This window comes from Ovis canadensis, chromosome 18, assembly GCF_042477335.2.
Source record: "Ovis canadensis isolate MfBH-ARS-UI-01 breed Bighorn chromosome 18, ARS-UI_OviCan_v2, whole genome shotgun sequence".
NCBI classification, from domain to species: Eukaryota; Metazoa; Chordata; class Mammalia; order Artiodactyla; family Bovidae; genus Ovis; species Ovis canadensis.
In genome coordinates this window covers 15,203,916-15,230,269 of record NC_091262.1, presented here as the reverse complement: position 1 = coordinate 15,230,269, position 26,354 = coordinate 15,203,916, and the positions used below count along the sequence as shown (strand labels likewise).

Sequence of the window (26,354 nt, the reverse complement as noted above, 5' to 3'; positions counted from 1 at the left end):
TGTGCCCTCTCCCCTGTGTGCCCGCGTCTGGGCTCTGTGTGCCCGCATCTGGGCTCCTTGTGCCCTCTCCCCTGAATGCCCACGCCTGGGCTCCATGCTCCGTGTGCCCTCTCCTGTGTGCCCGCTTCTGGGCTCCATGTGCCCTCTCACCTGTGTGCCCACGTCTGGGCTCCGTGTGCCCTCTCCCCTGTGTGCCCATGTCTGGGCTCCAGGCTCTGGGTGTCCTCTCATCTGCCTCCTTTGAGACCACATTGCCCAGAAACCAAGGCACACATCCTCACTCCAGAAGCTCCATGGCGAGAGCCAGGCAGGCTCCTGCTTGGACACATGCTCATCCCAAAAGCATAGCAATGTAAACTGTTTAAAGAACTTCTTTTATGATGAAATATTATGTGTCTGCTTCAATGGACTATAAATGCCCTTTTGCAGACATCACTGCTTCTGTTTTAAGGTGGAAAATGTCGACGTTTGCTTGTATGGAATACTCATTAGTAATTCGTTTAATGCAATTAGGAATCTCAGTATGGATAAGAGAATCTTCGTGATGAAGCAGGCGGTCATTCAGTGACTTCTCTGGGCACTGCTGAGTCAGACCCTGGCTCCCCTGTGGGGTTGACCTGGAACGTGGCCCCAGGGGTAGCTGGTTGGCCTGAGAGGGTGCCAGGCGTCAGGGACTCTGGAGGGTCTGCAGGGAGGGGTAGCTGCGCGCCCTGGGTGAGCTGGCCCACCAGGCTGTCCACTGCCCCGGTTTCTAGGGAATGCAAGCTCAAAGGCAGGGCCCAGGACTCTCCCCGCGTCACTGCCCTGCCTTCCTTTCCACCTGTTGAGGTCAAATCACTTGGTCCAAAGCAGCTTTGAAAATGTTTGTGGTAGAAACCATGAGCTTAACGTGCTTGCTGGGATGTGGAGACTGTGCGGTGAGCGCTGGCAGCACACTTGGCAGAGGCGTGGGCGCGCTGGGCCCCAGCGCGGGGAGCGGGCGGCAGAGGGCTGCCGCGTGACCCCTGCTGACCACGCTGCTCCTGCAGTGCCCCCGGTGCCAGGGCCGCTGCGGTGGGGGGAGCGGTTAGAATCACCTCTGCAGTCGTGGACCGGTGATTCCACAGGTCTCCAGAGACTTGAGAGCTGAGTCTAAATGCCAGGAGGCCCGCAGTTCTTAATCAGAAGAACCAGGAGTAGATCCTAGGGCTCCTGGTGTTTTTTTGCTCCAGTTTTGAGTGAACGGTGCTAACTCTGCATCCAAGGGCATTGCTGAAGATGGGAAGGGGGTACATTTAATTGACACATGTTTTTGAAAACATTAAAACTTTAAGGCATGTTTGTTTGGCAATTTCTGTCGAACCAATTGTACACTTTCTGGCTTATACATATTCATATATGTATATATATTATCTTTATATCTATGCATATCTACATCATGTTTTCTTAGTAGTGCAAGGCAGTCTTGGCGAGGCTGCTGAGCTGGATGTCTGAGAAGCTGAGGAGCCTCCCTCAGTCACCCCCCGGCCACGTGACCGTGGGCATGGTCCTTCATCACCCCGCATTAAAAATGGTTTGAAAATGGACCTCACTGTGGTGCTGTGAGGGGTGGTGAACAGCGTGTAGCTCAGTACTCGGCATTTAGTGAGCTCTCCGACGCTGCAGCTGTAGCTGACGAGCATGATGACGACGCCAGGGCTGCGTGTATAGAGGCGTGCTCGGTGGCTTACGCATGAGGGGCTCTACAGTTGTGCTGAAGTTCCTGGACTTCTGAGCTAGGTGCTACTTGATGACTCATCTCTGCTCACAGTCAGTTCTCAGTGTTTGTTTATATTTGTTTTCTTTAAACTTTTTATTGTGGAACCTCTTTGTTATGTTGAACTGTTTGTTTTTTGGCCATGCCACGGGCTTATGGGATCTTAGTACCCTGACATGCCCCTGCAGTGAAAGTGCGGAGTCCTAACTGGACCTCCAGCGAATTCCCCCATTTTAGCAATTTTTGAATGTGCAGTTCTGTGATATTAAGTACATTCAGAGTCTCATTCAGAGTCTTGTGCAGTTACCCCCACCATCCATCTCCAGAACTCTTTCACCTTCCCCATATTAAAAATATGGAGTTAGCATGCGTGGCATAGAATGGTGGACTGGACCTTCTGTCCTTGCTCTGGGGCTGGGTCAATAGGAGCTTGACTGGTGGGTGACTTGGGCACCACCTTGAACACAGTTTGGCAGGAAGTAGATGGGTAAATGATTGGGTGGAGAGAATAATAAATATATTTCTTACATGGGGGTATTTAGAGATTGTCAGTTAAGTTGGAAACAATCAAGGTAAGTAGAATTTTCTCATCCAAAAGATGTGCTCCGGACACAAAACTCTTTTTAAATGGGAGAGTTAAAGATGGGCTCTATATTATATTAGTTTGTTAGGGCTACAGAGTGGCCTAAACAACAGATTTATTTTCTCGCAGTGCTGGAGGCCACAGAGTCCAAGGTCGAGGTGTCGACAGCATTGCGCTGTTTGAAGCTCCTCTCCCTGGTTTGTAGATGGGTGTCTCCGCCCTCTTTCTTTCCAGTCATCCCTCAGCACATGCGTGTGCACGCGTGTGTGTGTGCGTGTGCATGTCCACGTGCTGGCAGATTCCCTCTTCTTAGCAGGACAGCAGGCAGACCGCATGAGGGATGAGGGCTCACCCTAATGATCCCATTGTGCCTTACTTACCTTTGTAAAGACCCTGTGTCCAAATGCAGCCACATCCTGGGGTACTGGGGATTAGGACTTCAACACGTGGATTCTGGGGGTGGGAGCGGGGAAACACAGTTCAACCCAGAACAGTCTCTGCGGGTCCCTCCAGGTCTGAAAATCCTCCCCAACGAGCAGACGAAGGCAGGCATCCCGTGCCCTGGGCACACACATTCCCTAGGGCACAGGCTTATTGGTAGGACGTTACAAAGGCAGCTCTGGCGCTCCAGAGACAGAATGTTCTAGTCTTTGAGCCATGTACGTTGCATTTTTCTTCGAGAGAAAGAATCATAAACAGAGACAGAGTATTTTAAGTCCGCCCTCCCTGTCTGCCAAGAATAACCCTCGTGTGCTGGGGAACTCACCCCCTTCAGGGCCGTCCTGGGCGTTGCATCGGCAGAGGTCTGTTCTGGAAAAGGCAACTGCCTGGCTTCAGGAGGATCCACAAGGCCTGAAATAAACACACTCCTCCAAGCATAGCCGTACTCTGGAGCAGAGCCAGAGGGCATTTCAGTCCACAGAGAGAGGCGCCCATAGCTAATGAAACTTCAAGAAGAGTCTTTAAAGTGGCGCTTTCTTTTCAGCTATGGAATCGAGCTACTACTCTGTAGTGAGTTCTTGCAACGTCCATGACACCCTGGAAAAGAGTCAGGCTGACTTTTGAGTCATTACCTTCACAGCGATCTTCTCTGCCAAGTGGGGGCGCTGTTGTGCTGGAGTAACCGTTACCTGGAAGGGGGGTCACCAGTGTTTCTACCATCCCTCTGATGTTTAAACAGTTACCCTTTTTCTGTGATGCTAGGCTTGCGTGAGCCAAGGCAGATCTTCTTTTTTTTTTTTTTAACCACGTGATGACACTTGATGGATAAAACAGAATGGCCAGTCTGATCAAAGCAAGCTGGTTTTAAAACTCTGTAGATGGGCCTCAGTAGTTTACACTGGAGGTGTGTCCCAGTGTCTCTGGTTCGCTACCTGCCACACACCCTTCTTGCCCTTTCCCTCTCCACACGAGCCAGGCCTCGCTTCATCTCTTGGTGCCAGACTCTAAGTGAAGGGCTTCCTTTGTGGTGAGCTCTGACTTTTTCATCAAGCAGAAAGATAAATAAATGATTGGCTTACACACAGATTATTTAAATGTTATCTGTGAAGAATTTTTAGAGCATGTTAAGGAAATGATATTTTTATCCTAAGCTCCTTTTTTTCAGATGGAAGCTGCTTCTCCAAATCCGTGTAGAAAGTTGGAAGGTGCTGATCTGTCTCAAGAAACTCAACTCATCCCTGCCGTCTTCTACCATATATGCTAAATTTACATTAAAGCTACAGTCCTGTGGGCTCACTGACAGCTGTCATTCACTGTAGAAACAAAAATGCACAGGCCAAGCACTGTGTGTGTGCACGCGCACGTGTGTGTGTGCACGCGCACGTGTGTGTGTGCACGCGCAGGTTACACACACAGAGCCCTTCATGAAAGGCTGCCACTGTGGGTGGGAGACCAAGAAGCAAGTGACTGTTAGAGGGACAAGGCTGACCCCAGATCTCTCTAATGTGCTCCTGCTATTATTTTAGGTCTCTGAATTCAATCCTCTGACGTTCACCAGCATAATCGAGTGTGAGAAGCCCAACAACGACCTGACTAGGTTCCGTGGGTGCATGTGAGTATAGACCTCTGCCTGGGCTTACCCTTCTGTTTGACAAACGATATGAGTGTGTACAGCCGACCCTTGAGCAGCTTGCGGTGTGGGGTGCCAACCCCCGCCAGTGTCCATGGTGGATTGATCCCAGGACCTGCCAGGGTACCAAGACCACAGATTTTTAAGTCCCATAGTCTGACCTCTGGATCTGCACTTCCACACCTGTGGATTTAGCCAAGCTTGGATGGTGTAATGCTGTGTTTACCGAAAAAAACCCTGCGAATAAGTGGAGCCACACAGCTCAAACCCATGTTGTTGGACGGCCCACGGTGTATAGTATAAGGCAGTGTGTGTCTATGTGTGAGTGCAGCCTTTCAGGACTGTTGCCGTGTCCCTGAGCTTATGGGGCTGCTTGACAAGAGTCTGTCAGCAGTGGGCGCTGGTCAGATCCCCTCCGTCCAGCAGCCTGGGAAGGTGGGGGGTGAGAAACACGGTGACTGCACGTGACCCCATAAGTGGAAGCACAGACGCCAGGCAGAAGGAGCCTGCCTGGGAGGTCTTGCCTTCATTCATACTCTCAGCCACTGAACAAGTATCTGCTGAGCACCTACTATGTGCTAGGCCCTTTTTAAGGCTCTGGGGATAATGCAGTGAACTGAATACAAAGAAATGCCTTCCGTCTTGTTTGTTTCACTGTAGTCAGGGGAACACAGAAACATAAACAAAATTAAAAATCCTCGAGCATGTTAAATAAATAGTCCAGCTCCTTGCCCTAAAACAGAGACAAGAAAGGTAGATGAATGACATGGGATCAGCTGCCTGGTGGTCCTTGTTGAAGCTGGGCTGGAGGCTGTCCAGGGGAAGTAAGGCCACCCTTGTGCTTCTGCGAATGGTTGGAAATTCCTGTAATCGAGTTGTGCAGGCCGTGGACCGGCAGCGTGGGGAAAAGGGAGGTGGGAGAGAACAGGGGTCACATGGACTTGTGGAGCTGCCACTGGCGGGGGTGCCCCGCCGGGGGACAGCTGTGTGGACCCGAGCCTGGGGCCGCAGGTGTGATGCGGGGACCTGGGGCTTCCCGCAGTGTCCAGCTCTGCGGGGCCAGCTGCTTAGGATGCTGCTTAGAGGCTGAGGTGCAGCGTGGCCACCACAGACACGTGGGCAGGGCTGGAGCTCTGCTTCTGGAGGGGCTCCACTGCAAGAGCTTTCGGCATGCACTCGAGGCTTTGCCTGTGTGCCTGCAGTGGGGTCCCCATCTTGTTGAGGGCGATGGGAGAGTCAGTGAGTGAAAAGTATGCACCATAAAGGGCGAGAGATGTTCATGCCTGCTGAAACTGCCAGTGCTTACCTGTTCTTGCCTGAGGATCAACTGGAACTTGGAAGGGTTAGATCACCCCTTAAAGGGCCTGGTTAAAAGAGGGTAAAACTCTTAAGAAAAGTCCTAAAATGTTAGCTGTAAATTGGGGGGCAGATACTCAGGCCTCCATCTGAAAGTGGTCTTTTGTGGGTTTCCCAGCCCCTGTGGGTACCGCCCACCCCCAGCCCCAGACTTCGTACACATCACACCATCCTTGGCACCCAGGGCCCAGCGGGCAGAACAGAGCAGACCCTGAAGTGAAGGCGGTGGGGGCAGCCTCTAGGGAGCACATTCTGAGGGCATACTTGCTGATGGGTAACTTTTGGTGACAACTCTGACCTCCTTCTCCAGGCTGTATCGCGGCCGGTGCCCTCCTGCTGTGTGGTGAGACCACCCACACACAATTGTTGCCTGCCCCAGACTGGGACTGGAGCTGGAGGGGCTTCAGCCCCTAATCAGCAGCTCTCGGTTCTGCCCTTGGGAGCTCCCTCTGTGTTTGTTGGTTATTGCTCAGTTGCTCAGTTGTGTCTGACTCTCTGCAACGTCATGGACTGCAGCACGCCAGGCTTCCCTGTCCTTCACCATCTCCAGGAGCTTGCTCAAACTCATTGAGTCAGTGATACCAGCCAACCATCTCATCCTCTGTTGTCCCCTTCTCCTCCTGCCTTCAGTCTTTCCCAGCATCAGGGTCTTTTTCCAATGAGTCAGTTCTTTGCCTTAGGTGGCCAAAGTATTGGAGCTTCAACTTCAGCATCAGTCCTTCCAATGGATATTCAGGGTTTATTTCCTTTAAGATGGACTGGTTTTATCTCCTTGTGATCCAAGGAACCCTCAAGAGTCTTCTCCAACACCATGGTTCAAAAATATCAATCCTTGGGCACTTAGCCTTCTTAATGGTCCAACTCTCATGTCCATACATGACTCCTGGAAAAACTACAGCTTTGACTGTATGGACTTTTGTTGGCAAAGTATCTCTGCTTTTTAATACCTCTGTGTTAAACAGGGATATTAACTACATCTGGCTTTTACTGAGGCTGGCTGACTCTGAAGCCCATGCTTTCTAACAAGGCAGAGCCGGTGAACTACTCTACTTTATTCATCTGTATAATAGGGAGAATCCAGGAGGCCCTTGTGTCATGGGTGCAAAGCTTTGTCAGTTTAGTATGTGGAAGGCTTTCAGAAGAGAGGGTGCTTAATAGACACCGGCTACTATTACGGTCGTTGCTTCTGGGTCAATGCTGTCATACGATAGAGGAGGGAGAGCCCAGTTAGCAGGGAGGCCGAGGGGAGAACTCGAATACTCCCTGGGGAGGGAGATCCAGTGGACGTGGATGAGCAGGCCGGCAGGATGGCTTGTCTCCTATGTGAGGATCAGGGAAGAAACTGGTGGAGGAGAGATAGGAGTTGGGATTCCCTGCCTGTGAGGAGCTGGCGAGTTCATCTGGTGGAATGACCCAGCTGATAGAAAAAATGCATATGATAGGAGTTTGGGGAGTAGGAGCTGGATTTACGGGTTTGAGGAGCCCCTGTCTGTAGGTTGTGTTTGAAGATGGCGACACAACAGACCAGCGTGGGTCAGGGTCAGAGGGCATGAGAGGAAGGGAACAGACAGCGGTTCCCACAGCCGGGAGCAGGGGCCAGGGATGCTATTCCAAGGGCAGCGCGATGGGATGAGCACAGGAGCCCGGCTCGGGAGGAAGGCGGCCGTGCCAGACTCTGCGGGAGCCCTGGAGGGAGGGTCCTGCTGCGGGGGCTGATGATGGGGACGGAGGAGGACTTCTGTTTCAACCACTCTAGAAACGGGTCTCGAAAAGGAAGGGCCAAGTGGGGAATGAAAGCCTCGAAGAAAGGAGGGACACTTGGTAGGGAGAGAGAAATAACAAAGGCCGGCTGGAGATCTCCAGGGGCCCTCCACGGGCGGGGACTGCAGTGACCTGAGAGGGGATGTCCTGCGGCCCTCGCCCACCTGCAGCCTGAGCACCGCCCCCACGCTGGCCCCTGCAGCCTTTCTCGGGAAGACACCTCCAGCAGCCAACTCAGCTGCCCAGGCGGACGCCTCCAGCAGGCACTCCCGCATCCTCCTCGCTGGCGCCACCCAGTTATGCGGCAAGGGCTGCCGCCTCAGGGACCTCTCCCAGCTCTGGTCCAGCCCTGTTACCCTGTCACGCTTCTTCTCACTTTTCCCAACAGGCCATCCTCCCTGCTGCTTCCACCAGAGCCTGGCCCACCCAGGTCCTGAGTGCCTAGACCGCCCCTGCAGCTGCGCCTTGCTCTCTCTACTGGGCAGTATTTTGGATTTGCTACAAGGATGTCAGGGTGCAGATGGGACCCTCTCGTGGACAGGCCTGTCCAGCCGGGGCTCTGGAGCTAGCTGTTGGCTGCGGGGCTCTGGAGCTAGCTGTTGGCTGCGGTGTGTTGAAAACGCCTCCCTCTGTGACTCGGGCAGAGGTCTGCAGGAAGAGTGCTGGGGAGTGGGAGGCGGCTGAGCAGGGCCTCGGAGAGGGGCCTGGGCCCAGGTCCCGAGTCCTCCTCCAGGTCCTGAGCCCTCCGCCAAGCAGAAGGGGGGAGGGGGCCTCTGCCTGCCTCTCATCCTGATGCTCAGGCTTGGGGCTGCCCTGGGCTGAAGAGCTGCGGCTTAGCCTCAGGGCCAGAGCCTCAGGGCCAGAGCAGCTGCGGAGCCAGTTTCCTGGTTTGTTGGCTTTCTTCGTCTGCCTCTGGTGGCCTGCCTTCAGCCCAGCTCAGCTGCTGCCCTGTAGCCCCATTCAGGCCACCAGGCAGTCCAGCGGGTTTCACTCTTAATCCAAACGTGAAACCTTAGCTGTTTGCAGCTGGAGAACTAACCTTGCTTGAGATTGTGCCAAGACATCCCCAGACAGAGTCCCAGCTCATCCCCTTCCCCTTAGGAAAGTTATCCTGTGTGTCTGAACCTCGGCTGCCAGCAAATTCTGGACGGAACAGTGGCTGACAGTGGAGTGAAAGACCCGGTGTGAGTCGGAGCACTTCGTGCCAGAGGGTGGGGTCAGCCGTGCGGTGCGGTCCCATTGGGTGAATGCCCACAGTAGGAACATCTTTAGAGGCAAAAAGGGGATTTGTGGTTTGCCCAGGGTTGGACGTGGGGGAGGAATGGGGAGTGACTGCCAATGGGCATAGGGTTTCTTTCTGATGAAAACATTCTAAAATTAGCTGCTGGGGATTACTGAAAAACTCTGTGAATATACCAAAAAAACCTGGGCTTTACACTTTAAATGGATGAATTTCACAGTATATGAAACATAGCTCAGGCTTTTAAAAGCCTTAGGCGCCTCGTTACTCCAGTGTGCTTTAACGCCCACTGGCTTTTATAACTCTATTTATTTCGTTTTGGCTGTGCTGGGTCTCACTGCCCTGCAGGCTTCCCTTCAGTTTTGGAGGAGGGGAGCTTCTCTCCAGCTGCCGTGGCTTCTCTGGTCGCTGAGCGCAGGCTGCAGAGCGCTCAGGCTCAGTAGTTGCGGCTCCTGGGCGCAGGCTCGGTGGCTGTGACACGGGGTTTAGTTGCCCTGCGGCATGTGGCATCTTCCTGGGTCGGGGATCACACCTGTGTCTTCTGCATTGGCGGGCGGGTATTCTTTACCGCTGAGCCACCAGGGAAGCCCCTGCTCATTGACCTGAATGCAGTCCCTTTAGCTTGCATGCGTGTTCAGTTGCTCAGGCCGCCGAGCTCCTCTGTCCATGGGATTGTCCAGGCAAGAATACTGGAGTGGGTTGCCGCTTTTTCTCCCGGGGATCTTCCCGACCCAGGGACCAAACCCACTTCTCATGCGTCTCCTGCACTGCAAGTGGATTCTTACTACTGTGACAGCTGGGAAGCCCCGTCCCCTTAGTGAAGCACTTACGAAATCCTCAGAGAGAGGAGCTGGAAATACTGCCACTGCCCACCTTTTCCACTGCCCTGGGCCCTGGCGGCCCAGAGAGTTGCTGTGGATGTAGACTCTGGCCATGAGCGCTCCGCTCGCCCAACAGCCCCAGGGCAGAGTGATGGTGGCCTTTGAAGCCACTGGTTAACCATTTTCACTTACTCCTAAAGAATGAATAAAACCGAGAGGTTAGTTGGTTTTGTCTTCTGATTCAAGGTTCCATTTCCAGCTGTAAAGCTGGGCCCTGTTTCTTGTCCTAAGTCCTCTGTGAAGTGGGTTCTGGGGTCCCTGCCTGCAGACCACAGAGCCTGCGGGACCACAGGGGACCTCAGGATACTGGCCACCCCCCAGGAGCTCTTCTGCGTGGCTCAGATTAAACGTTAAAGGATGTGTCCCTTTGCTCGGGCTGACATGGACCAGGCAGCTTAAACCACAGAAACACACTGTCTCACAGTTCTGGAGGCTGGAAGCCTGAGATGCGAGTGTTGGCAGGACCGGCGTCTCCCGAGTTCCCTCTCCGGAGCGCACAGACGCCCACCTTCTCCCTATGTCCCCACACTGCCTTCACCCCTGTGTTTGACTCTGTGTCCGAGTCTCCTCCTCTTACAGAGACAGCAGGCCTGTGGCGGTGGGGCCCACCCATATGCCCCCATAGGCCCCCATATTAACTTAATCATCTCTTTAAAGACCTGACTCCAAGTGTAGTATTCTGAGATACTGGGGTTAGGACATGAACAAACTAATTCTGGGGGAGAACACACGTCAGCCCATAAAAAAGAGCTGCTGAGGGCAGTGTGGTGGGCTCACATTGTCGTATGCATCTTCCCAGAGTCAGCCCTGAGCCTGCGGGACCCTGCCGCCCTCTGCAGGGACTTTCCCCCTCCGGAGACCGAGGCAGCCCTTTTGCTACCAAGCATGCCAAGTGACGCCATTCTCCAGCCTTTCTCCCTTTCTGGTGCAGGGTCATCACTTAGAGCACAGTCCTCATCATCGGTGTGTGCAGCCGGGAGCTGTAAACAGGCCGATGAACCTGCCGAGATCAGTTCTGGTCTGACTTGGTCTCATTAGAAAGCACAGTAGTTGCTAAAAGGTGTAGGTCATGTCAAAGGAAGCTTAATGGAATAAATGCCTTTTTCTTGCTTCTGTTGAGTTTATCTCTTGTTCTGAATAAACTTAACTGGTTTGGTTTAGATGACGTGTCCTTAGCTGCTGTCCTGAGGAGTGGTTTCCATGCCTGGCTGTTGCAGAGAGAACCGTGGTGGTGGAGCTGGGTTTTGTGTGTGACGTCTCCCACATGGGGGTCTCTTGACACCTTACCTGGCACTGAGGTCTCAAGTCTTGAATCTCTTTTTAAAGTGAAACTTTACTCTGTTCTGGAATTGCCACAAAGCGGGTATTACACAGGGTTGGCTGCCCATGGGCCTGCACATTATTTTGCATGACTTCTGCAGAAACTGATGCTGTGATGGTAAATACCAGGTTTGCAGGAAATGTGTCCCTCAGCATGTGCTTTGGCCTTATCTTGTTTAGCTTCTTTTCTTCACTGTGAAATATTTTGATTTCCCTGGTTGTGAAGAACGTGGATTGTGTCTGACACGTCCCTCATGCAGGTGGCCAGGGACTGAAGTGACAGGAAGTGCTGTTTGCTCCAAGAAAACACCTCATGGGCTCCTTTTCACCTTGTTCCTCTCCAGACCAGCTCTGTTTCTGGTCAGTGGGCACTGTGCTAGGAGCTGTGGGAGGGATGGTACTTGCAGGGGTTTTTGATTGGTCTCCGGACCTCAGAGAAGGAGGCGGGGCTCGGGGTGGGCACAAGGGCTGGAGAGGCCTGTCCACCTAGGCTGTGAGCGGGTGGCTTTGTGGAAGGCGGGGGCCACTGCCTGCTTGACAGAGGTCAGGCTGCGCCCCTGCTCAAGTTCTGGAAGCCTCCAGGGCCTCCCCTTGTGACCCATTCATCAGGCTCCTGGGACCCCCTCCACACCAGTGAGGCCCTAGCATAAGACAGCCTTGGCTAACAGGGCTGAGGGTGTGCCTGCCATTAATGGGTCAAGAAGATGAATTTAAAAAGCAGTTGCTTGAACTTTGTATAGTCTGAATCTAAATAACTCGTGCTCTGTCGCTCAGCATGTCCAACTCTTTGCGACTCTATGGACTGCAGCCCACCAGGGTCCTCCATTCATGGGATTCTTCAGGCAGGAATACTGGAGAGGGTTGCCATTTTCTCCTTCAGGGGATCTTCCCAACCCAGGGATCGAACCCACATCTCAGGTGACTCCTTGCATTGGCAGATGGATTCTTTACCACTGAGCCACCTGGGAAGCCCAATAAGCCAAATTATAAAATTGTCTCATGGAATTTATCACATCAAATTTAACATTTTGATGTTTCTAATGACCTTTTATAAGAAGAGCAGAATGTAGACAGTATTGTTGAAACCAATGTGATCCCTTTTTCTAGAGAAATATTTGTACTTTGTGACAACATGAGGTGTACTGGTGAGCAGTGTTCTCTGTGGTGAGCAGGCCGTGGGCAGAGCCCACCTGGCAGGGTCTTCCCAGGCAGGCTTCCCACCTCGGGCCCCAGTTTGGGCTCTGCCCTCTCTAAGCTGTGGCCAGTCTCTGTGGTGACAAGCCTACAGTGGCCCTGCTTCCAATTCTGATGTGTGGGTCTTTCTCACACCAAGCAATTCTGTGACATCAGCCGGCTATCCCACAGTCTAACTCAATTCTGACGCCATGCAGGGAGAGTATCAGATCCCATGGGTGACAGGCTCAGTCCTGTGTGTCAGGAACAGCCAGGCTCAAAGACCAAGTATTAGAACAGCAGACATTCCTAGTGCTCTTATCACTTAGGAAATTAAAAGAATTTGGGGAGCTCTGTGCCAGGTACTGGGGCTAATTATTAGAATAAAAGGTTATTCTAGGAGCCCTGTGTCAGGTACCAGGAGCAGAGACGAAATTATACATTTCTTATTATTCCACAAAGCCCATGGGGCAAAGTAAATAACAAACATCAGGCTCTGGGGAGGCTTCTAGAAGTTTGCATAGCCCCACCTCCGCTCTTGCTGAGACCCACTGGGCCCCTCCGCCCCTCCCTTGTCCAGCTCCTTGCCTGGGCCTGCCTTCCCTGGTGGCACTGCTTGAGTAGTGAGCACCCTCCTGACCCGTGCCAACTGTTCCCTGACAGCATACATGGCAATGGCAAAAAGGCTGGACTCTACAAAGAAAATCTGCTGCTTCGAGGCTGCACCCTCCGAAACACGGAAGCCGTCGTTGGTATTGTCATCTATGCAGGTGGGTGCTGCGTGTCACCCGTCTGGGACAGGCGCTGGCTTGCCACAGTGGGCTGGATGTTCCTGGACATGGCTCCCTGACTGTTTTGTTCTGTTCCTGATTATCAAAGTAGCATAAGCCCACTGCAGGAAACCAGGAGAACAGAAGGAAAATGTTTAATAGTACCTGGACCGGGAGTGTTCCTAGCACGTCAGCCTGTTTCTTTCTCTGCATCGCCCCCAGGCGGTCGCACATGTGAGCTGCATTGTGGAGCCCGGTTTTCTGACTGAGCCTGTCCCTTGTGGATCGCTGGGTGGCAGCCTCCTGAGTCCCTCTGTCCGCGCTGGCCCTGATGCATCGCTCTTCTCTGTCTGCCCTGCAGGACATGAGACTAAGGCTCTGCTGAACAACAGTGGCCCCCGCTACAAGCGCAGCCGGCTGGAGAGGCAGATGAACTGCGACGTGCTCTGGTGTGTCCTGCTCCTCATCTGCATGTCTCTGTTCTCAGCCATTGGTGAGTCTTCTTGGAGGGCCGTGAGGAGTGGGCACTGCTGGACGGCCCCCAGGCGTGCCTGCCAGGCTGCTTCTATCGCCTTCTGACCTGGTGCTCCAAATAAATGATACACGTTTGTCCCGGGCTGGGACTCAGGGTGTTTGTCCCAGTGAGGCCACGTGGAGACGCCTCAGTGCATGAGCTCGGCAAAGCGGTATTTTTGGAATGGGCAACTTCTTGGGTGGAAGGACAGCCTAATCACGTCTACTATAATGATTCCAGTGGAAAAAGTGACACTGACCTTCTGACAGCAGGAATAAAGAGCAGTAGAAGCACAAATTCTACTAAAAGGGACTCTGGGAAAACAGGGCAAATACTATTTGGGTTCTGGAAGGGGCTAGCAGTTAGGCTGAGATCTGACTCTGGCACCTGCAGCCTCCCGTGGCCTCCAGACCTCACCTGCCTGGGGGTGCCTGGCAGGTAAGCACGTGGTGCCTCCGGGCAAATGACGGTTGTGCCCCCACTCAGCTGCCACCATGCCCAGGTGTGACGGGTTTCAGAGCCTATTAAAGGCACAGGTGTGTGGGCATGAAAGGGCTCTGTCATCAGCTGGGCACGGTGAGATCATGTGTGTTGCCATTGGCTTCTCAGTCTGTCGGACTTCCCTGGTGGCTCAGATGGTAAAACGTCTGCCTGCAATGTGGGAGACATGGGTTTGATCCCTGAGTCGGGAAGATCCCCTGGAGCAGGAAATGGCAACCCACTCCGGTACCCTTGCCTGGAGAATTCCCTGGATGGAGGAGTCTGGTAGGCTATAGTCCCTGGGATCCCAAAGAGTCAAACATGATTGAGCAACTTCACTGGTTCTTAGTCTGTGAGATGTGAAATTTGAATCTCCAAGCAGGGACAACAGGCAGTATTCAGAGCCTACTAGTGTGTTGCAAGGAGAAAGCAATGGCATCCCACTCCAGTACTCTCGCCTGGAGAATCCCGTGGATGGAGGAGCCTGGTAGGCTATGGTCCATGGGGTCACGAAGAGTCTGACACGACTGAGCAACTTCACTTTCACTTTTCACTTTCACACATTGGAGAAGGAAATGGCAACCCACTCCAGTGTTCTTGCCTGGAGAATCCCAGGGATGATGGAGCCTGGTGGGCTGCCGTCTATGAGGTCGCACAAAGTTGGACACAACTGAAGCGACTTAGCAGCAGCAGCAGCAGCAGCAGTGTGTTGCAAGACACATGTTAGGAAACTCATCTCTGGGGTTCCTCACTGGCAGCTGCCCGCACACACCCAGTTCCCACGTTGTGACCGTGTGCTGTTCGGTGCCAGCGACAGGGAAGGTCCAGGGCAGAGTTCCAGGCCCAGGGCCTGCCTTCCAGCACTCTGATCACGGTGCCAACAGTACCATGGGCTTTGCTTTCTTAGGTGGCCAGTTGGGTGGACAAAGCCCACTGTGCTTGTGTTGAGTGACAGTCTTAAAGTGTTGCTGTGATTTGGCCTAGCACTACTCTTATTTCTCTATTGGGTGGATGACGTTTCTCTTTGAATTTTGCTACAGGACATGGACTGTGGGTGCAGCGCTATCAAGAGAAGAAATCATTATTTGATGTCCCTGAGTCTGATGGCACCTCTTTATCCCCAGTCCCAGCTGCAGTTTACTCGTTTTTGACAATGATAATAGTTTTGCAGGTAACAATACTAAGTTCTGTATGCCAGTTGCTTTAGCTTTCTGGTGAGAACTTCAAGTCACCACAGTCTTCTAAGAACTTCCTACAGATTCTGCATCTGGGTGGAGCACAGATTAACCTGATGAATGTATTGTCTTTTGTGTTCCACCTGACTTACCTAAAGGACCTTCCCTGGGGTGCTTTTCAAGTTAAAGTTCTCCTTTACTGTTCTTAAGATTCTTAGGTTCTGAGGGGTTGGTTTTTGGATCAGTGTTTTGTTTTTTTTTTTCACTCAATTACTTCTTTGAAAAGCCCACATTTTATTTTAGTATGATTTTAAGATCAACAGACTAGTTTCAAAAAATAGTACAGAGAGTTCTCACATGCCCCTCACCAAATGTGCCCTAATGTGAGTGTATTACATTTCCATGGTACATGGTCAAAACTGAGAAACCAGCTTTAAGACTCTGCCACAAACAAGATTCCAGACATTATTTAGCTTCTACTAGTCTTTCCACCGCTGTGCTTTTTCTTTTCCAGGAGTCGTTTCAGGATATTACATTGCAGTTTGCAGCACTGGTTATTATAGTTTTTGTTATCATTAGTTCCCCCTGCCTCCCAAACAAGTCCTCATCATTAACTGAGCAACTATGGCCCACAGGCCTGTGGGAGTGGCAGGGGCAGGGAGCATCTCTGCCACCCTCCTTAGGGAGAAAGAGTGAGCAGAAGGTTTAGCCTTCGCTTAAGGTGGGCTCTACTATCTTTTTTACATGTGCTTCACACAACGGGCAATAGTCTTATTTAACTTTCCAAATTAGTCGTCTTTTATGAATGCAAATTTTGTTCTAGCCTTGAGTTAGTACTGTAGTAGGCGTTGCATTTACATATGCTTAAGTTACCCAAAGAACCCAGTTAGTTGGGATGTGATAGTCTGAACCCGTAAGTATCAGCATAATACGGTTACTCCACAAATAAAGACAAAATTGAACTTTGATTTTATGAAGGTTATTCTTGAATTGTCAAAGCATAACTGTGACTGTTCTTCTCAAAGCCTCTTGCCTCTGCTCTGTATTGTACAAGATCACAGAGACTGTCCTCCGGCACAGAACCCGCCTCTGAAAAGACTGTCTCTCCTGAACGGTGGGGTGTGTCTGCGGCACGGGCAGCTCCTGCCATCGGGAGCCCCGGCTCAGCCTGGGTGTGAGGTGACTTTGCTTTTGAGGACTCTGACTGTGCCATGTGTTTTGTTTCTCTCTCTCCTTCCCTAGCTTCTCTCACGTGCAACTTAGTAATATGAAAATGCTTGCTTCTATACAAGCCCTGGTTTCCATGCTTCCAGACATGATAGTGGATTTCCTCTCTGTGGCACCATAGGCTGCCCTAGTTTAAACTCTTTGCCAATACTCTAATAGTCTAACAATACTGACTCTAAGCCAGCCTGTTTAAGCTCTGAAAGGTACAGTATAGTCCCTACTTACTTGCAGTTATAGCTATTTGTCATTTAAATTGAAAACGAAATCCCCAGCTTGCAGGTCCTCACTGTCATTCATTCTGTGTGCTTTGTGTCTCCTAGGTTTTGATCCCTATTTCCTTGTACGTTTCTATCGAAATTGTTAAAGTATGCCAAGTGTACTTCATTAACCAGGATATAGAACTATACGACGAGGAAACAGACTCGCAGCTGCAGTGCCGAGCTCTGAACATCACGGAAGACCTAGGGCAGATACAGTATATCTTCTCAGATAAAACGGGCACTTTAACTGAGAATAAGATGGTTTTCCGAAGATGCACTGTGTCTGGCATAGAATATTCTCATGATGCAAATGGTGAGTCTGGGGACAGAGCTTCCGTCTGGGCAAAACCAGAGAGCTATCAGAGCTGCATGCTTGTGTGTGTGTGTATACACAAACAGAGAGCTTCAGGGATTGATTATTTTGCGGGGAGAATAAAACAGAAAGGCTGTCAAAGCAACTCTGGACCATCATCTACAGAAACGCCCTCTCTTCAGTGCTGATGACACCATGCTCCCTTGCACTGTCTGGTGTGGTGGGCATCTGCTTAAACATTCATTTTCTGCCAGACAAGCAGAACCAAGGAGGGAAATTTCGAGGAACTCACATCAGAGGCATTCAGTCTCTCATACCAAGAGGCAAAGAGATGTTTCCTTTGCCACCCGTCGATTTCCTTATTATCAGCTGAAAATGCTCAGCAGGGTATTGGGCAGTCTATGCTGTGTTCTTCCCAATGAAATACAATGTCCCAGAGAGAAGTGTCACCTCTCTTTGGAATTTGGGCAGTCAGTTCCTCCTCCCACCTGCTGCTTCATCCTTGGTTGCCTCCCTCCATCCCCTCTGAATGCACAAGGGAGTCATCTGCTTCCTGTGTCAAGGAGTGACTGCAGCCCGCCACCCATCTGAATCAGGAGAGGGTCCCCGTACCACAGAAGTGTCTCTGGGGCCATCATGTCTCCCAGAGAAGGGGCACCTGCTCTGCAAGCAGGACTCCCCTTTGTGCCTGGAATGGCATCTCAGAACATCAAAGAAACCCTGCCACAGAAGCAGAAGCAAATACAGAACAGGGGGACAACATGGAGGCATAGGAAGCTGTTCTCTAGGAGCATTTGGTGGGAAAGATCTGTTGGAAGCATGGATTTTTGTGACTTTTATAACATCAAGAATTATCATGATATTCATCATATTCTCCATGTTAAAATGAATCATATAGCAGAAGGCATAGCTCAGTTCAGTCACTCAGTTGTGTCCAACTCTTTGCAACCCCATGGACTGCAGCACACAAGGTTTCCCTGTCCATCACCAACTCCCGGAGTTTATTCAAACTCACGTCCATAGATTCAGTGATGCCATCCAACCACCTCATCCTTTGTCATCCCCTTCTCCTCCAGCCTTCAGTCTTTCCCAGGATGGGGTTTTGTGTTTTTTCAAATGAGTAAGTTCACATCAGGTGGCCAAAGTATTGGAGTTTCAGCTTCACAAACAGTCCTTCCAATGAATATTCAGGACTGATTTCCTTTACGGTGGACTGGTTGGATCTCCTTGCAGTCCAAGGGACTCTTAAGAGTCTTCTCCAACACCACAGTTCAAAAGCATCAGTTCTTCAGCCCTCAGCTTTCTTTATATTGCAACTCTCATATCCATACATGACCACTGGAAAAACAATAACCTTGACTACATGGACCTTTGTTGGCAAAGTAATCTCTCTGCTTTTTAATATGCTGTTTAGCTTGGTTATAGCTTTTCTTCCAAGAAGCAAGCATCTTTTAATTTCATGACTGCAGTCACTGTCTGCAGTGATTTTGGAGCCCAAGAAAATACAGTCTCTCACCATTTCCGTTGTTTCCCCATCTATTTGCCATGAAGTGATGGGACTGGGTGCCATGATCTTAGTTTTCTGAATGTTGAGTTTTAAGCCAAATTTTTCACTCTCCTCTTTCATCAATAAAGAGGCTCTTGAGTTCTTCTTCACTTTCTGCCATAAGGGTGGTGTCAACTGCATATCTAAGGTAAATGATATTTCTCCTGGCAGTCTTGATTCCAGCTTGTGCTTCATCTAGCCTAGCATTTCGCATGTTGTATTCTGCATATAAGTTAAATAAGCTGGGTGACGATATATAGCCTTGACATACTCCTTTCCCGATTTGGGAACATTGCATTATTCCATGTCCTGTTCTAACTGTTGCGTCTTGACCTGCATACAGATTTCTCAGGAGGCAGGTCAGGTGATCTGGTATTCCCCTCTCTTTCAGAATTTTGCGCAGTTCGTTGTGATCCACACAGTCAAAGGCTTTGGTGTGGGCAATGAAGCAAAAGTAGATGTTTTTCTGGAACTCTCTTGCTTTTTCGATGGTCCAGCAGATGTTAGCAATTTGATCTCTGGTTCCTCTACCTTTTCTAAATCCAACTTGAACATCTGGAAGCTCACAGTCATGTACTGTTGAAACCTGGCTTGGAGAATTTTGAGCATTACTTTGCTAGCATGTGAGATGACTGCAATTGTGTGGTAGTTTGAGCATTCCTTGGCATTAGCTTTGTTTGGGATTGGAATGAAAACTGACCTTTTCCAGTCCTGTGGCCACTGCTGAGTTTTCCAAATTTGCTGGCATAGTGAGTGCAGCACTTTCACAGCAGCATCTTTTAGGATTTGAAATAGCTCAACTGGAATTCCATCACCTCCACTACCTTTGTTAGTGATGCTTCCTAAGGCCCACTTGACTTCGCATTCCAGAATGTCTGGCTCTAGGTGAGTGATCACACCAGCGTGATTATCTGGGTCATGAAGATCTTTTTTGTACAGTTCTTCTGTGTACTCTTGCCACCTCTTCTTAATATCTTCTGCTTCTGTTAGGTCCGTACCATTTCTGTCCTTTATCGAGCCCATCTTTGCATGAAATGTTCCCTTGGTATCTCTAATTGTCTTGAAGAGATCTCTAGTCTTTCCCATTCTATTGTTTTCCTCTATTTCTTTGCATTTGTCTCTGAGGAAGGCTTCCTTATCTCTCCTTGCTGTTCTTTGGAACTCTGCATTCAAATGGGTATATCTTTCCTTTTCTCCTTTGCCTTTAGCTTCTCTTCTTTTCTCAGCTATTTGTAATGCCTCATCAGACAACCATTTTGCCTTTTTGCATTTCTTTTGCTTGGAGATGGTCTTGATCACTGCCTCCTGTACAATGTCACAAACCTCTTTCTATAGTTCTTCAGGCACTCTGTCTTCCATATCTCATACGTTGAATATATTTGTCACTTTCACTGTAAGGAATTTGATTTAGGTCATACCTGAATGGTTTAGTGGTTTTCCCTACTTTCTTCAATTTAAGTCTGACTTTGGCAATAAAGAGTTCATGATCTGAGCCACAGTCAGCTCCTGGTCTTGTTTTTCCTGACTGTATAGAGCTTTTCCATCTTTGTCTGCAAAGAATATAATCAATCTGATTTTGGTATTGACCATCTGGTCGTATCCATGTATAGAGTTGTCTCTTGTGTTGTTGAAAGAGGGTGTTCTCTTGGCAAAACTCTGTTAACCTTTGGCCAGCTTCATTTTGTATTCCAAGGCCAAATTTGCCTGTTACTCCAGGTAGTTCTTGACTTCCTACTTTTGCATTCCAGTTGCCTGTAATGAAGAGGACTTTTTGGGGGGATGTTAGTTCTAGGACATCTTGTAGGTCTTCTAAGAACCTTTCAACTTCAGCTTCTTCAGCATTACTGGTCAGGGCATAAACTTGGATTGCTGTGATATTGAATGTTTTGCCTTGGAAACGAGCAGAGATGATTCTGTCATTTTTGAGATTGCATCCACCTATTGCATTTCAGACTGATCTGTTGACTATGATGGCTACTCCATTTCTTCTAAGGGATTCCTGCCCACAGTAGTAGATATAATGGTCCTCTGAGTTAAATGCACCCATTCCAGTCCATTTTAGTTCACTGATTCCTTAAATGTCAATGTTCACTCTTGCCATCTCCTGTTTGACCACTTCCAATTTACCTTGATTCATGGACCTAACATTCTAGGTTCCTATGCAGTATTGTTCTTGACAGCATCAGGCTTTACTTCCATCACCAGTCACATCCACAAGTGGGTGTTGTTTTCACTTTGGCTCCATCTCTTCATTCTTTCTGGAGTTAGTTCTCCACTCTTCTCCGGTAGCAAACTGGGCACCTGCCCACATGAGGAGTTCATCTTTCAGTGTCACATCTTTTTGCCTTTCAGACTGTTCATGGGGTTCTCAAGGTAAGAATACTGAAGTGGTTTGCATTCTCCTCTCCAGTGGACCACATTTTGCCAGAACTCTTCACCATGACCTGTCTGTCTTGGGTGACCGTACTGGTCTGGCTCATAGTTTTCTTGAGCTAGACAAGGCTGAGGTCCATGTGATCAGTTTGGTTAGTTTTCTGCAATTGTGGTTTTAATTCTGTCTGCCCTCTAATGGGAGAAGGCAATGGCACCCACTCCAGTACTCTTGCCTGGAAAATCCCATGGACAGAGGAGCCTGGTAGCCTGCAGTCCATGGGGTTGCAAAGAGTCAGACACGACTGAGCGACTTCTTTCACTTTTCAGTTTCCTGCACTGGAGAAGGAAATGGCAACCCACTCCAGTGTTCTTGCCTGGAGAATCCCAGGGATGGCGGAGCCTGGTGGGCTGCCATCTCTGGGGTCGCACAGGGTTGGACACGACTGAAGCAACTTAGCAGCAGCAGTAGTAGCCCTCTAATGGGTAAGGATAAAAGGCTTATGGAAGTTTATAGAAGGCATAGGAACATATTCAATTTGTTTAATGTTTTATTTGCCACCCAGTAATATATGGTCAGGAACAGTGTCCCATCCACCCACCTGCCTCTTTCTCTGACTTGTTCCTTCCTGGACTCCTTGGACTTGTGCAGAACAGCTTGGAGTCCTAAAAGCAGAACTCAGCCTGGTTGTGAAGGACTCAGAGGACCAGGTCTAAAGTCAGCCATTAAACTGGAACTGGGGCTCTGTGGGCAGAATTCCACGTAAGATTACAGAATGATTTTGAGAGTTGTCAGATACTTACCATAAAACCAGAGTGGTCCATCACCCCAGAAGACACAGGAAAGCATTTCCAGGGAAGGTAAAAACAGCCAGGTGTATCTGAAGTGTGTTTTAAAGAAGAGCAATGATCAGTGACCCCCGTGGCCAAGGTCCTCCTTAGTGGGTGCTGCCATGGTCTAACAGATCAGTAAAATGAATTCAGGTCAGTTTGGCTCTGAGCAGTGAGCCCAGCTCACATGCACTTGAACCGGCCACACAGACCATAGGCATATCCCTCTCTACCTCATATCCTGGTGACAGTGCAGGACGAGGGTCAAGTGTCAGCTGTCTCTTGTCCCCATCTTCCCTAAGGACCTTGAGGGCCTCACCAAAGCCACTGCTGCCCATTCACACAACACAGACATCAGCGGTGGCCTGAGGGACAGCCACTCTCAGGCTAATATCTACTACTGCTGTGGGAGTGTGGGCAGGCCGGTGTGCCCTGGGAGGCTGACACCACACTCTTAGTGTCCAAGCCCAGGAACTGGACAGGCCCGGTCCTGGCTTTTGCCCTTCCCTGCCACTCTCTCAGCACCACACCACCAGGTAGCCGGGGTGTGGACTCAGAGGCACTGTGTGCTGGAGTCTTTTCCTGGGATTAGGAGCTCCTGAAGTGGAATCCTGGGGTTGGCAGTTACACAGCCAGGCGGCCATGGGCAGGTGACTTCCCTTTCCTTCAGTCAGTTCAGTTGCTCAGTCATATCCAACTTTTTGTGACCCCATGGACTACAGCACACCAGGCCTCCCTGTCCATCACCAGCTCCTGGAGCTTATTCAAACTCATGTCCATTTATTGGCTGATGCCATCCAACCATCTCATCCTCTGTTGTCCCCTTCTCCTCCCGCCTTCAATCTTTCCTAGCATCACAGTCTTTTCCAGTGAGTCAGCGCTTTGCATCAGGTGGCCAAAGTATTGGAGCTTCAGCTTCAGCATGAGTCCTTCCAATGAGTATTCAGGACTAGTTTCCTTTAGGATAAACTGGTTGGATCCCTTCCGAGGAAGATGCTGAGTTCAGGGCCTGGCCCGCATGACAGCCCATACCCTGGCAAGCCCAGATGGGGGCGCCTCTCTCAGCTCCTCGCACAAGTCACCCCCAGCTGCCACCCAGCACCAGGCCTGCTCTGGAGGCCCTTAGTACTTGTTTGTGTTGGTCCTGTGATGGTCTCCTGCTGCTCATGCATGATGGAAGACGCAGAGCTAACTAGGTAAAGCTGAGAAGACGTGTTGAGAGCCCGTGTTAGCAAGCAGCGGCGCAGTGCACTTCTCTCTGGTTCGCAGCAGCCCTGGCAGCTTCAGGGACTCTTGCTCCCCGGTGCCCCCTAGGGCTCAAGCACAGCATCACAGTCACGGGCCTCAGCGGAGCGCTGCCTGTTTAGGGGAGCTCAGAGGGCATTTGTCCCCTGCTGCTCAGGGGACATTCGTCCCCGCTGGACGTGCCCAGGAGGGTGTGAGCCTTCCCAGTGGGAAGTGCGCATCCTCATGGGGTGAGTATGGCACCCACTCCCCACCCGACCCTGAGCAGGGAGCCTCCTCAGCAGAGCACCCTCAGCATAGCCCCAGAATTGCTATTTCTGCTTGACTGCAAAGCAGACGCTCAAGGTATGATCTGTCCTGGTGGTCCCAGTGAGCAGGTGTCCCAGTGGTCTCGGGATGAAGGTCCAAGCCTGAAGCCCAGCTCCTCTGTGGGCCTTCCAGCCCTCCTGCCCACCCACCCCATTCACACTGGGGCTCTGCTGAACAGAGGGGCCGTGTGTGACTCCATCCACATCTGACTTTCTGTGGGATGGGACGACTTCTGTGCCATCATGGATGGGACATGAGCTTTGCAACCTGTGGGCCTGGGCAACATCCTCACCCCTCATCCTGTGACCTTAACGAGCCGAGACTGTCTTCTCATCTGTGGAGTTGAGAATGTAAGCCCTGTGGGTTCACTGAAGGTACATGTAAATGAGAATGGCCCTCGTCCCTCAGTGGAAACCCCTGTCAAACGTGGTCTCACTGTCAGAGAGAAGAGGGAGAGGGCCTTGGGACACCCAGCGTGTGCCTCATTGGAACCCAAATCCCTCAGTTTCATGCCTGGCCTCCCCACGACGTGTGACTTGGTGTCCCTCTCTCCACAGCCCAGCGTCTGGCCAGGTACCAGGAGGCAGACTCAGAGGAGGAGGAGGTGGTTCCTAGGGGGGGCTCGCTGCCCCCACGAGGGGCCACTGGGGGCCACCCGAGCACCCGAGCCGCCCACCAGAGCCAGAGCAGCAGGGCGCACCGGCGCGTGGGCAGCCGTGCGGAGGCCCGGCGCGTCAGCATGCTGACCGAGCTCACGGCCTTCAGCAGCCCCATGGTAAGTCCTCCTGCCCTCCCGTGACTGCCCCTCGTCACCGAAGGCATCTGCTCTTGCGTGTGGGGCTCCCTCTGTCAGTCAGGGAGTGTTTTTCTGGCTAGGGTCTTCTCCCCACTCCGTGGAATGAAGCACTGACACAGCCGCCTTCTCAGGCTGGGAACTGCGAGTGGCCACTAGGATGGGGGATGCAGAGGAAGTCCGTCCTGCCCTGCGAGATGAATACAACAGCAGGGCAAGATGACAGCTCTGAAAAAACCCAAGTTTAAGGAAAAGAGTCTGAATTAGATGAGCCCAAACCCATCCCTTGCCTTGTCAGCCACCCAAACATTTATGGACCATTCTCTGGTAGGGAAATTTCCAGAAGTGCATGAGTGACAACCTCTGACAGATCCTTTCAGTGAGGGAGAATCTGTTCTGCTCATGTATGGTGGCCTTATTCTTTTATGCTCTTAGAAATCTGTACAGAAGGTGCCATAGAGGTCACCTAGACTCATGGTCGCCTGTCGGTGGGTTTGCATGGGGTATGTGACAGGGAGCTCTCAACCCAGGCAGCAGGGAGACTGTGCTGGAAATCTCTCTCAGCCTTTCCTGATACCAGTTTTGGAGTCAGTACAGGTGAGAAATATTTGAAATGTTCCCAAAAAGTCAGACACAACTTGGCACCTAAACAACAATTCTTTGACCTAGGTAGTTCCTGATTTAGTGAAGAATCTCTGTGCATAGAAGCTTATCAGCATGTGATTTATATCAATAAAACAGTGAAGAAATATACCCAGTGATAAAGGAATGGTCAAATAAATTATGTCTGTTTTGAAGCTGTTTGTTAAAAAGCACGTTTTCAAAAGGCTGTTAAAGGCCTGGTAAAGTTGAGGCGATATAATGTTTTTGTAGAAATGGAAACTGCCATTTACATATAAAGTATTTTGATTAAAATGTAAATGTATAGGAAAAAAGACAAAGGAAAGGCAGAGAAGCATGTTTTTCAAAAAGTATATATTACTATGAGGTGGTGTAATAGAGACCTGCTACATTTTCCCTGTGATTCTCTTATTTCTCCAAATCTTTCTGAATAAGATATGTTACTTTGTAATATATATTCTTGGAGGTGTTATTTTATAAACAGAACATATATACCTTCTTATATATAAAAATATATGCATTTCATTTATAGACTGTATATTCTTATACAATTAAGATGATATATAATTTGTTATTATAAAGTGACAGGTATGTGTGAGGTGCAGGTCTCTTGACAGCTTCCGGTAAAGTCGAGGTGACCTAAATAGTCAAGCACCAAAGGAGCAGTGGGCCCGTCCCTGGATCAGACTGACCCCTGGCCTCTGTGTTCTCCTCAGGAGAAGGATGTAACACCCGACCCGAAGCTGCTGGAGAAGGTGCGCGAGTGCGGCAGGTGCCTGGCGTCCGCGAGGCACCAGGAGCATCCGCTGGACCACCTCTCGCCCGAGCTGTCTGACATTTTCGACTTCTTCATTGCGCTCACCATCTGCAACACAGTGGTGGTCACGTCCCCGGATCAGCCACGACAAAAGGCAAGTTCTGGAGCTTCCGTCCTGGAAGCCGATAAAGGCCTGGGCCTGGATGCGGTGTCTGTCTTCCTGAGAGGGAGCCTGGGTCACTGTGCCCCACTCTCAGCTTTCAGGGGTGCACTGAGGGCTTCAGAAAGGGCACACCAGCCCCGCAGCCCTGTGGGGACATCCCCAGACTGTGGTGGGCGGACGCCAGGATTGTGGTCAAGAGGGAGAGGACGGCCAGCCAGAGACAGCTGCCGAGCCTGGGGTGAGATGGGCACAGAGTGTCCAGGCAGGGCTTGAGGCAGGGGGGCTGGGAGCTGGCCGCCTCCGTGCTGACCAGAGTCTCAGCGCACAGAGGGCAGGCTGGGGCCCAGGGAGGAGCTGCCTGGACTTGCACCACCACTGTGAGCCAGCCCCTCCTGTGTCTCAGACTCCTCTTCTGGGGTGTGGGGGCGATGGCGGGATTTAGGGAAAGGTCTCAGAGTAGGGTTTGGCACACAGGAAATATCCGTGATGCTAATAAAGGTTGTTAAAACAGCGGCATTCAGAAAGTGGTTGAGAGTCAGTGGCAAGTTACTTAAGGTGGTGGAAACATAACAACACCCAAGTTGGGTTTTGTTTGGGTTAACATCAAGATTTTCTCCAAAGAGAGGAGCGTTTCATGTGTGAAAGGCGCCTCTTTAAGCCAAGCAGTCCTCCAGGAGGGAGGGTGCACCTAAGCATGGCTGAGCGTGTACAGCGAAACCACTCTAAGTGGACACACGTGAAGGTTCTTGGGTGAGATGCACACCGTAGGCCTGTCCCCTGACATTGCCCCGACTCTCCCAGGCCCCTTCCTCAGTGAAGCCCTGCCAACAGGTTCTGCTGGTGAAGCTGCTGGGAGTGAC

The 26,354-nt window shown here is 50.8% G+C and overlaps 1 protein-coding gene across 2 annotated transcripts in view; it reads left to right on the top strand.

Annotated features, from left to right (window-relative positions):
* ATP10A (ATPase phospholipid transporting 10A (putative)) overlaps nt 1–26,354 on the top strand; it is a 180,640-nt gene that overhangs the window by 116,894 nt on the left and 37,392 nt on the right. For both annotated transcript variants that reach the window (XM_069560244.1, XM_069560245.1), the window contains 7 exons: nt 4,286–4,371; nt 12,784–12,890; nt 13,252–13,383; nt 14,925–15,055; nt 16,607–16,859; nt 23,718–23,935; nt 25,291–25,485. In XM_069560244.1, the coding sequence (XP_069416345.1) occupies nt 4,286–4,371; nt 12,784–12,890; nt 13,252–13,383; nt 14,925–15,055; nt 16,607–16,859; nt 23,718–23,935; nt 25,291–25,485 (1,122 nt within the window). The remainder of the gene's footprint in view (nt 1–4,285; nt 4,372–12,783; nt 12,891–13,251; nt 13,384–14,924; nt 15,056–16,606; nt 16,860–23,717; nt 23,936–25,290; nt 25,486–26,354) is intronic.